The sequence below is a fragment of the Hyaena hyaena genome, unplaced genomic scaffold (genome assembly GCF_003009895.1).
Source record: "Hyaena hyaena isolate Hyena2069 unplaced genomic scaffold, ASM300989v1 scaffold_366, whole genome shotgun sequence".
Classification (NCBI taxonomy): domain Eukaryota; kingdom Metazoa; phylum Chordata; class Mammalia; order Carnivora; family Hyaenidae; genus Hyaena; species Hyaena hyaena.
The window spans coordinates 474,357-486,434 of NW_024080999.1; the positions used below are offsets into that span (position 1 = coordinate 474,357).

Genomic DNA, 12,078 nt, shown 5'->3' on the forward strand with positions numbered 1-12,078 from the left:
GGAGCCTGTTTCAGATTCTGTGTCTCCCTCTCTTTCTGTTCTTCCCCTATTTGTGCTCTTTTTTCTCTCTCTCTCAAAAAAAAATAAACATTAAAAAAAATTTTTTAAAATATCCTTACATTCTTGGAATATCCTACTTAGTCATTGTGTCTTTTTTTTTACAATATAAACTGGGTATTATTTCATAATATATGAAATTTTTAATATTCATAAATTGATCATTTATATATTTTCTGGTTTACTACTAGGCTTGTGGTAGCCTGCTAAAATACATTACAATGCTTACATAATTTATATGTCTTGGCTTAATTTTAAAAGCTTAGAAATTATACTTGAAAGGTGATAGAGCACAATAAATTTGGGGGACTTGATACTTTTGGAGGGGAGTGGCTAAATAAAACCTTTTTCTTCCATAGCTGTTAAGTATAGTCACTGTGAATTGTCAGTCCTTTTTTGTAATACGTTCCTTCAGTTGTCTCCTGGGTGACACAGTTTGCTCTCCTATTACTTATTATTTGCTTTTATTCATGTATGGTTTGGATGGTACAGTTTGTCTCTTTACTTACTTTTTACTTACTCATTTGTGGTTTTATTTCCCCTAAAAGGGCTCATAGAAATAATATTTTGTAAAGTTTTTGTAGTTGTTTAGAATTGTTTGAACATGTTTAAAACACATTTTTGTGGTTATGTTTTAGGTGATACCTCTATATTTTTAGATTCATTTAAAAATATTAGACATAACTCTAAATTTCAAAGTTACTATTTATATAGTATATTGTTTATACAGTTTCCATGTTTGAGTGTTTATATTTGTTTATTTCTGAATTTGAATATTTATTTGGTCAGGAGACATGTGAGTTATAAGCTCTCCAAGGGCTTGTATATATGTTGTAATATACTTGTCAATGAGCAATGTCTTGCTTGAGTTTAGTTTCATAAATATTAGTCTTATATCTATTAAAATAATTTAGATTTCACACATTGCTTTCAGGAAGGGAGTCAGTATTATAAGGGAAAGGTTTGTTGTCATTTTATTTTAACTTTTGGTTGTGGCATTTTTTTTTCATTCATGAAATGGAAAAAATTGATTTCATATTTATAAAAGTGTTGTTTTAATGAATTTTTTGGCAGTTGGTGTATCTTAAGTGAAGGTTTTTATAGATATTTTTGATAGAGGGACCCTCTAGAGGAAGATTCTTTGGTATTATATTTGGTTCAACAGATCCTGCATGTATTAGTTATCTATTGCTAACTAACAAATAATCCTAAAACTTAGTAACTCTAAAACAGTGTGCACTTATTATGTCTCTTTGTGTCACGACCTCATGCATGGTTCAGCCGGCTTCTTTGCGTAAGAGACTTTCACTAGGCTGCAGTCAAGGTGTCAGTTAGAGCTGGGATCTCATCGGAAGGCTTGCCTGGGAACTGATCTTCCAAGCTTATTCTTGGCCCAATCTATTGCTTTTTCCTTTCATGCAACAATATTGGCAGGTATTTGATTTATTTGAGAGTCACTCTGTGGTTTTAACATTCAGCCCTGGGAACATCTACCTCTTTTGAGTCCTTCCTCTTATTTATTCAAAATGTGTGTGTGTGTGTGTGTGTGTGTGTGTGTGTGTGTGTGTTACACCTGTGAGGACCTGTAGAAGGGAGAGTGGGAGGGAGAGAGGGAAACAGGAAGGGCTGGGGGGAGAATGATCAGATGTTAGTATAAGTTTTTTCCATTTTGAGAACTGTTTTCTCCCCCCCATAGGTGCCTTAGCTGGACCAATTATTGTGGAGCCACATGTCACAGCAGTATGGGGAAAGAATGTTTCATTGAAGTGTTTAATTGAAGTAAATGAAACTATAACACAAATTTCATGGGAGAAGATCCATGGCAAAAGTTCACAGACTGTTGCAGTTCATCATCCTCAGTATGGATTCTCTGTTCAAGGAGAGTATCAGGGAAGAGTCTTGTTTAAAAACTATTCACTTAATGATGCTACAATTACTCTACATAACATAGGATTCTCGGATTCTGGAAAATACATATGCAAAGCTGTTACATTCCCACTTGGAAATGCTCAGTCCTCTACAACTGTAACTGTATTAGGTAGGTATGCTTGAATTATATATTTTGGTGATAGTGGCAAGAATTATAATAAAAATATTTTCAAGATTTTTAAATAATTGAAAATATATATATATATTTAGATGTGAAATAATTCAAATATGATTTTCCAAGTTCTGTCTTAAAATTCTATGATTCTAGCCTCTCTCAATTTAAACAAAATTTTGTCTGTATCTGCCCTAACCATTTATGTGATACCATGTGGTTCTTAGCTATTTTCCTTTCTTCATGAAAGATTATTTTTTATCTATAATACTGAGTGCTGAGTGTTTTTGACATTTTCAATATTCTCAAATTTTCAAACTTTACTATTTTTAAATAAGCTTTTCCATTTATTTAAATGACTTGTCTTAGAGCCCATTGATACACTTCATGTTTGTTTCTGAAATCAAGTTATATTTCTGCTACTGTGGATTTCATAGCTGTTTGACTCTTGGGCTGTTGCTTGTAATGAACAATCTTCTGCCTTTTTCTGATAACTGTTAGAATTTATGGTGGAATTTAAAATGAGCTTCTTAGCCACTTAGAGTGAAAGGTACACCAGTTTGGAAATACTGGTTTATACTTTTGGAGTAATAGAATAAGGATTAGAGAGTAATAGCAACCTGAGCCATTTCCACCCAAAATAGTACTCCTTTAACAGGCAGTCTTTGCCTGGTGGGAACTTGGTCAGACTGGCTGGTAGCACCCATCCACAGTCCTCCTTCACTTTTCCTTCCCGATGTTAAACTCTCATAAAAAGCTGTTTGTACCCCTCACTTGGTCTCAGTGCCTGCTTTCAGAGAAACAAAAAAGTACACAGCCCCTAGTATTTAAAGGCATAATTTCAGGGTCTCTGAAATGCAGGAAAGCAGATTTGTCCAACTATGGTAGGTATTTTTTCATGTTGAGAGATACTGTTTAAAAATAGAAATAAAACTAAATTCTTGAGGGCTTTATATGTTTGTGGTATGCCCTAATAGCTATGGGGATATCTAACTCATATTAATGAAATTGATACTTTTGAGAAATGTTTTGTTTAGAAGACAAGGTATAAATAGCTGAAAAATCAAGTGCACACCATCAGGGTGAAAAAAGGTCACAGCAAAAGTAATAGTTAATGTGTGGAAGAGGGAGCTCATGTGAATAAATTTTTTTTGTTTTAAATTTTAGTAATTCCCTCTAAATTAATACAGTATTCAATGATTTTAAACTCAGGACTGTCATGGTTTTACCCATGCCTGTATCTCTAGCTTCTTCTCTTCCATCCCTTGCTCCGCTTTTCCTAACAACCCACATTTAATAATCATGATAAACTATTTGCAGTTCTGGTAATATCTGTTTGTTTTACATGTGTTTTTCTTTCTGGTTGGATTGCCTTCTTTTTCTTCCTGTCTCTCTCCTACATTCTTGTAGTTGACTGCTGTTCGTCAGACCATATCCTTTTAGAAGCCATTGTTGAAATATATAACCCCTTGTAAATTGATGTATTTCTTTTTTGGCTCCTTTGCCATTGTATCTTGAGCTTATCTTTTACAGCAGTTACCATATTGTTTATTATGTGTTTTCTCCATTAGAAACACTTGGTGGACTGAAACTATGTACTTTGAAATTTAACTTTCTCTCTCCAAAGCCTACGAGGGTTCCTAGTATATAGCAGTCATGCCCATTTAAATGTTATTTAAGTAAGGTCTAAGAATGGATTGGTGAGCTTTTTAGTCTACAGATGTGGGGTAGAAAAAAAATAGTTGAGTCAGTCCTTGAACTTTGGGTAGGTTTTGGGTAAGAAGAAGGAGAATAAGTATAGGGAGAATAAGTGAGCCAGTGTAGGGAGGCAAAAAACCACATCTGAGCAGAGTTTTGTACCATCGGCATTGTTGACATTTTGTGCTGAAATTGTTGTAGTGAGCTGTCCTGTCCATTATAGACTGTTTGGCAGCATCCATGACCTCTACCCACCAGATGGCTAGTAGCAGTCCTTCAGTTATGACAACTAAGAATGTCTCTAGACATTGCTAGGTGTCCTCTGGGAGAGGAGAGGAGAGATCGCTTACTGTTGAGAACCCTTATTAGTGGAACCATTGACTAATTTGTTTGCTTACAAGATTTATATAAAGCCCAAGAATGAAAGGCTAGAGAGTTGAGTAGGACTGCATTAAAGTAACTTGAAGGTTAGGATGGGGAATTTGAGCTTGTATTAACAGAAATGCCAACTTAGTATAAGGTACTGTGCTTCTTGCCTCCCGTTTTCTACTATCAGACTCTTGCTGTATAAAGTGTGGTTCATGAACCAGCAGCATTGGTATCACTTGGGAGTTTGGGAGTTTGTTAGAAATGCAGCATTTCAGGCCCCTCCCAGACTTAATGAATGATAAGTCTCCATTTTAGCACGATAACCAAATGATTCATATTCAGAGTAAAGTTTGAGAAGCACAGCTTTCACTTTGCTTACAAAAATACTTAAGTCATAGTAGACTTGATATAGGGAGTAATGTGATGAAAGTTGTGATTTATGAAGATCAGTCTGGCGTTTTTGATGGATTGAAATGAAGAAGTCCTAAAATCACAATCCCTCAGCCATGAGGATATGAAGACTTGAAATTAATTTTCTAATTTCCGCCACTTGAGGAAAGAAGGGAACTGTTATAGAGGAATAGCTGTCAGGACTTTGTAACTGATTGGATACAAGAAGCAAGGGAGCTTTGAGCATAACAGGTTTTGAACCCTGGTAATTGAATAAGTTATGTTACTATTAATTCCAATGGGCGTGTCTGAATGAAAACCAGGTGTTGAGGTTGGGAGGCTAAGATAATGAGTTCAAGCATTTGTTTTATTGAGTTTGAGGATATATAGGCAAAAAAAATCCCAGGCAGGTATTTAGAAACTGTGGAGTTTCTGGATAATAGTATGTAACATATAAAAGTTTTTAATTAAGGGAGATGGAAAAAGTAACTGAAGGCCCAGGACCCAGTATTTATTACTGCAGAGGTAGGAAGAAACAAATGAAGAGCTCAAAAAGAGCTTTGAGAAAAACTCGAGCAAAGTAATACTACTTACATGATGAGAAGATAAAATTTTTAAGATTACTTTAGCAGCTTTTTACCACAGGGAGAATTAAGCCCTATAGCACATGATTTGAATAACCATTTTCAGTTTTCCTAAGGATGGTCCACAGCTAGTATCATTCTAAACGCATAGCCCAGAAGGTAATTCTTTACTTACAACTGATACCTTAAGGCATTAGTACTTAGTTCTTTGGGAACTGAATGTGAAGAACTACACCAAAATATCAAATTCTATAAAGTTAGTCAAAGAAAATAGGCATACAGAAATATTGAGCCTTTAGTTTACATGGTGACCTTAGAGTTTCAGTGCAGTGTTAGTGATAAAAACTAATTTAAGGGAATGTGATACAAACAAAAAATCTTTGGAAAAATTTAACGTCAATGCCCCATGGTAGAACAGTTGTTACATAGTTGATTACTTCTCTAAATGGGATAGTATATAGTTGTTAGAATTATGATTAAGAGAAATGTTGCTGCTTGAGGGGGGGGAAGCCAAAAAAAATGGGTATGCCATAATTATATCCATATAGAAACTAGAAAAAGAAATGAAGAAAAGTGGAAGAAGGTGAAAATGACTGCATTAGGATATTGTAGTTGTGGGTAATTTTTCTTTCTCCTGTTTTTCCAGTTTTTAGAGATACTGCTTTTGCTGTAAAAAAAATTCCATTGTTGAGCATGATGGAATGACAGAACTGGATTTACCCTCTTCTAAGAACAAGAAACCAGGCAAATAAGAAAGCTTTTAGTCATGGGACAATAGGCAGTGTAGGATTATGATCCCTGAAAGAAGGAAAACAAAGTGAGTTCCTCCAACGTTCTAGTTTCCTCTTTAGGCAGTTTCCAGGGTACAGCTCAGTGACAGGGATTTGAAGCAGAGAATGATGGGTTCAGAGAGTAAAAGAGACATTGGAATTCAGGGAGGACAAGTGATTAGAATTTGTGGAGGAAAATACTGGAAAGCCAAGAGCATCAGAGAGCACGCACGTTGTTTAGAGATCTACAGAAGGGTCCTCTCAAGCCTTTGGTTCAGTACTGATCTGTGTACATGGGAGAGGAACCTTTTGAGATGGGGGAAAGAACCAACAGAAAGCCTTAGATCTAACCAACAATTCTGGCATTCACACAAGGCTGGGAAAACCATGTTCTCCCCTTTGAGAATACCCATTCAGGGGGGCATTGGTAGAATCTTAAGAGGAAGTAACAGCAAAATTGCTAGACAGGGAAGGGTACAGAGAAGTTAACTAAAATATTGAGGTATATGAGAAAAGTAACTTCAGAAAGCCAGTAAAATCTACAGCCAGGAGGTTTATTCCCTTCAGAGAAGACAGAAATAATGTAATTTAAAATTGACTTTAAAATAAAATTTTAAGTTCCTCAAAGATAAAAGCTTCTATTAATGATGGCATAAGTTATTCAGACTAACTCTCCCATAGGAGGGGTGCAATATAAAATACCATTGAAAACTTCAAAGAGGTAAGACATATAGTGAGAAGTCTAACTAGAGCAAAATCTGGGAGAAGGTAAAAACAGAAATAAGCCTAGCAATGAAAGCTGCATTCAGTCTGAGGGCTTTTGAGAATTCAGAACACCTGAGATGCTAAGATTTTGAGAGCCTTGAGAAGACAGAGAAAACCTCTAAGTGTAGTTCTGCTTAATATGGGATGTCTAATAACCCTTCTTTTATTCACTATCCAAAGCTTACATTTTCAGACTAGTAGTAAACTAGAAGTAAACCAGCCTTCTTATACACTTCTAGGTTTATAATTACCTGAGTGGTCTGATTTTTTTTTTTTAAATTTTTTATGTTTTTTATTTTTGAGAGAGAGTGTGTGTGCACGCCTGAGTGTGGGAGGGGCAGAGAGATAAGGAGACACAGAATCTCAAGCAGTCTCCAGGCTCTGAGCTGTCGGCACAGAGCCTGATGTGGGGCTCGAACCCACATCCACTATTCCATGAATAGTGGAATCATGACCTGAGCTGAAGTCAAGACGCTTAACTGACTGAGCCACCCAGGCGCCCCTGAGTGGTCTGATCTTAAATTCAGGAGATCCTGGACCTGGTTAGTGATTTCAGGAGCTTGGTAGAAGAAAACTCCAATTTTTTCTGGTCTGGAAGAAAAGTACTTTATTTTAGACTTTAGATTATTTCTATCTCAATTATTCAAACACAGGCATATAGTTTGTTTGTTTATAGCCTTCCTTATTGCTGAGTAGGCAGGCATACAAGTAAAGAAGACTCCATAAGCAGCAGCCAGCACAAGTAAGACAACAGAAACAGACCTGCAAAGATATAAGATGATAGAATTATCAGACATAGACTATCAAATAGCATCACTTAACATTTGAAGAGATAAGTCAATCTATAAAATTCCTGCAGAGAAAAAGAAAATTACATAATAGTTTGCCCTGAAGTAGAGAAGTAATTTTTAGCATATAAAAGCAGTTAACCATAAAAGGTAAATAAAAACTGATAAATTTTGGTACATTTGAATTAAAAATTTCTGCTTATCAAAACACATCACTGGTCCAAAACAGTAGAGGATATTTTTACCACATCATCAAAAAAGGGTTCTCCTCCCAGATCAATAAGAAGAAGCCATTGGTTTTAATAGGGACTTTGTAGAAGAAATTCCACATGGCCTATAACCACGAAAAGACCCTTAACCTCATTCATAATGTGAGAAATTAAAAATACAGTCTCAATGATAATACCATTATATACATACAGGATTCACAAACATTGGGAAGTCAGACACTATGAACTTGTGGTGAGTCTTTGGACCAGTAGGAGCTCTAAGATCGGGAGTAATTTGGTACTTTGGAAAGCTGTTTTGGCATTATCTGGTAAAACTAAAAATAAAAATAGCAGTAGTAATTCCACTAGAAGGGATAGACTAGAGAAGCATCTGACAAATATGCCAAGGTACATGAATGAGAATGTTTCTTATAGAATTGTTTATTCTAAACAGGAAACTGCGCCAATGTCCAATGGTAAATAAACCATACAACAGTTAAAATTAATTAGGCAATTGCATGTAAATTTAAATGATCTAAAAATTAAAAGTTAAAAATGAATTCCAGAATAATAAACTAAGACAAATTGTTCTCAAATAAATTAATCTCAGGAACACAAAGGTGAGTCAAAGAAAAACTGTTACAAATATGCATATAGTCCAATACTATTCGTGTAAAGTTCAGAAATAGGTAAAATGCAACTGTTATTTAGATTTGCATGTGTTGCTTGTAGACCTATCATGAAAAGTAAACAAAAATATATTTCCAATAATGATTTTATACTTAGGCAGGTAGGTGTCAAGGTCAGGAAGAGGCATGTTGAGGGACCTGGGAAGTGCTAATGCTTGTTTTTGAATTAAGATGTATGGTGGTTACATAGATGTTTACTATAAAGTGTTCATTACGTGTGTTGTATGTACTTTTCCTATTGCTGTTTTATAGCAATACATCTTATACATAAGGAAATACATAAATATTAACATCCCTTAAGACAATTATGAAACAAAAAAATAGATATAAATCAAGAACAGATGGCACTGAAAGAACTAGTTGGACATTTTGGGGATGAAAAGAAGTTATTGAGATAAAAACTTAATATACAGAATAAACTGTAGGCTTGAGTCAAATAATTCCTGAAGTGAGACTGAGGAATTTATACAGAAAGAAGTACATAAAATTTGCTGGAAAATGTGAAGAGATAGTTACTATAATGGAAGGTAGATTGAAAGGACCTAAACATTGAGGATACTTTTCACCTGCTGAGGAGCTTTCTTATACTAGAAAAAGGTAATGGGATCTACATGCTAAGCACAACTATTATTGACATTATACTTTAACAATGTAGGTTCCATACTTGTAACTTAATTTATATTTTCTGTAAACATTTTTCCTGCAATATGAAGCAGTATATCTAAAAACTATATTCCCCCCTTTCAGAGTGATAATACTTACAGTCTCATAAGGGAAATTATGATCCAGTTTACAGGACATTTTCATATGCTAACTGGGGAGAACTCAGCAGTCGCTATAAAGAAAAATGTATACTAGGGAGAACTGTCCTCAAGATTATAAAGTTTTTCTTAGCTTCTTGTTTGTCTTGGTTTATGATCCTCTCGTTCTAAGAATCCAGTTGATGTTGGTATTATTTAAAAGTGTGCATAGATTTTATGTGCATTTGCTTCTAAATTTATGAAATATGGGTAGATATGGCTTGGAAGCATGTAAATATTAAAATATAACTAATTCTTTTTTAAAATTTAAACAGTTGAACCCACTGTAAGCCTGATAAAAGGGCCAGATTCTTTAATTGATGGCGGAAATGAAACGGTAGCAGCCATTTGTATCGCAGCCACTGGAAAACCAGTTGCACATATTGACTGGGAAGGTGATCTTGGTGAAATGGAATCCACTACAACTTCTTTTCCAAATGAAACAGCAACAATTGTCAGTCAGTACAAGCTGTTTCCAACCAGATTTGCTAGAGGAAGGCGAATTACTTGTGTTGTAAAACATCCAGCCTTGGAAAAGGACATCCGATATTCTTTCATATTAGATATACAGTGTAAGTAAATGATAACGTTTGCTTTTTAAATATATCATGCATTTTATTTTAATTTTCTTCCTTTGACATGATTCAATGTCAGACTTTTTAGTTCGAATATTTAGTATTCAGATATTCTTACAGCTTTTCCTTGTTGACCTTTTCTTTCTTCATTTTTAAAAATATGTTCATGGAAATTTTATGTAACCAGAACATTTTTTATTAGTTTGTAAAGATGGAGAGTGACTTTAAAGTTGCTTTCCAACTTAAAATTATTTAATCTTATCCTTTTTAGACCGGACTTAAGCAAATTGTGGGAATATTTATACCTCAAAATGTGCAATACTTCAAGATAAACTTCTCCAATCCAGTTACTTTAGTTATTGTTTTTCAGTTTTATTCATACTACCCATGATGTTTTCAGCAAAAATCTTTCATTGCCTAGGTGCATTTTATTTGTGTGAAAACCTGTGTGTTTCACTACTGCTTTTTTTTACATCTGATTTTATTGATCATGTTATAGAGTAAGATGGTATTTTAAAGACATCATTGAGATCATAACCATTGTAGATAAGTTCAAAGCTTGCCCATCTTGTATTTTTATTTTTTTGTTAAGGGATGCTCCCTTGTGTGTAAAGTTTGTATATGTGTATATATATGTGTGTATACTTTTTCCTGTACATTTTCTCAGTTGGTATGTTCTTTATGTAGCATTTAAAAATTTTGAGCAGAAGAAAAAGTAATAATGCAGCTAGCTTATAACAAGGAAAATGAATAGGTGCTGTTACAGTTTTCATTCTTAGTGTTTTGTTTTTGATATGATGTGTGGAATTTTAAATTGTACATACTCATTACACTTTGTGTAATGGTTTCTAAAGCTAATTCTAAGAATCTTTTTCAACATTTATAGGGTTGAACTTGGGAACTTAATCTTATGTGAATGTTATTACCATTTTATTCTGGAGTGCAGATACCTTCTTTTCACTTCTCTGGAGAATCCAATTAAAATTTCTCTTTTTCCTTTTCCTACCTTACTTTCACAGACTTAACTTTTTCCTTTTTCTTGTAAAATTCAGATCCCAATTGTAAGTACTATTAATATTTTCCTCATATATATTTTGTCCTTCCTTGTATTTAGTAATGACTGAAATTTTTCTTCAGTTTGTATTACGTATGTTATTCTTTTTTGGTTGGTATTTGCTTGAATGCAATCCTAAATATAAAAAAATATTTCTTTTAATGTAAGGCATATAATTATGGCTTAGATTTATTGACTTGTTCTTTAAATGTTAGAATACTCATGAGTTTTTTCTTTAAGTGAGACCTATAAAACATGTGAACAAAATTTAAAGAGATAAAATTTTATATCCAGAATTCATATAAAAGTTTGGAGGTATTCTTTGGGAATACCTTGCTTAGTACTTGTTCCTTCCTCTTATTAAAAGAAAGTAAACACACAGATATCTGTACTGTTCTTTCAGTAACATTTTGTAGTACCAATTTTAAGTTATAAAAATGTTTGTTAATTCTGGTATTTATGAGGCAGGCATTTCGTTCTTAAAATTACTAAGGTAGTTAATTGTTCCTTAGTAAAGGTTTAATTTTTTACCACATTTTTTGTAAACCTTGGTTGATAGTAGATCAAGTTTCCCTGGCAGAATTAAACTGACCTAGTCTGTAACTTCCCACCTGGTCATGTACTATTTATCTAGTTTACTGCATAACTCACAGCAGGCCCCTGTACCATGCATAAGTGATATTTCCCTAAGAAGCCTTTCATGATCTTTCTCAGCCCCATCCCCAATCTAAATTAAGCCTTTCTTATCTTCTATGTATTATCCTGTTCTTTTCTTTCTTGGCTCTCATAACAGGTTTTTAATACTTTTAAATTATTCTCTTCCTTATTAAAAGCTATTAGAAAATAAATATTATGAATACAGAGTCTATATGTATACCAAATGCCTGAAACAGTTCCTGCCCTTATTAGGAGTTAGACAATATGATGGTTGAATGAATGGTTAGTATTGGATTGTATAGTTGGAAGGCATAAATTTATATTGCTGGTAGATAGGGATAATTGCTCATTTAACTAATTATATTGCACATGTACCAAAGGATGTTTGGGTGCAATGGATAAAATGTCATGTTTTAGAACAGTTGAGGCCATAGATAACTTACTTTAGTTTTAATTTTAGCCTTAGAAAGTTTGTGTCACATCCCATCTCAACTTACCCATAGAATATTAGTTGCTTATAATACAGAGAATTTAATCTCTGTGATTGGTTTTGTATCTCTTAGGGGTTATTTTCTTTCAGATCAAACATTTTTTTAAAACAGTTGTATATGGTGACTTGGTATTTAAATGCC

At 33.9% G+C, this 12,078-nt stretch overlaps 1 protein-coding gene across 2 annotated transcripts in view; it reads left to right on the plus strand.

The window, feature by feature from the left end:
• The window catches only part of NECTIN3 (nectin cell adhesion molecule 3), a 123,967-nt gene that overhangs the window by 37,955 nt on the left and 73,934 nt on the right, over positions 1-12,078 (plus strand). For both annotated transcript variants that reach the window (XM_039250342.1, XM_039250341.1), the window contains exons 2-3: positions 1,754-2,095; positions 9,436-9,732. In XM_039250342.1, coding sequence (XP_039106273.1) covers positions 1,754-2,095; positions 9,436-9,732 — 639 coding nt within the window. The remainder of the gene's footprint in view (positions 1-1,753; positions 2,096-9,435; positions 9,733-12,078) is intronic.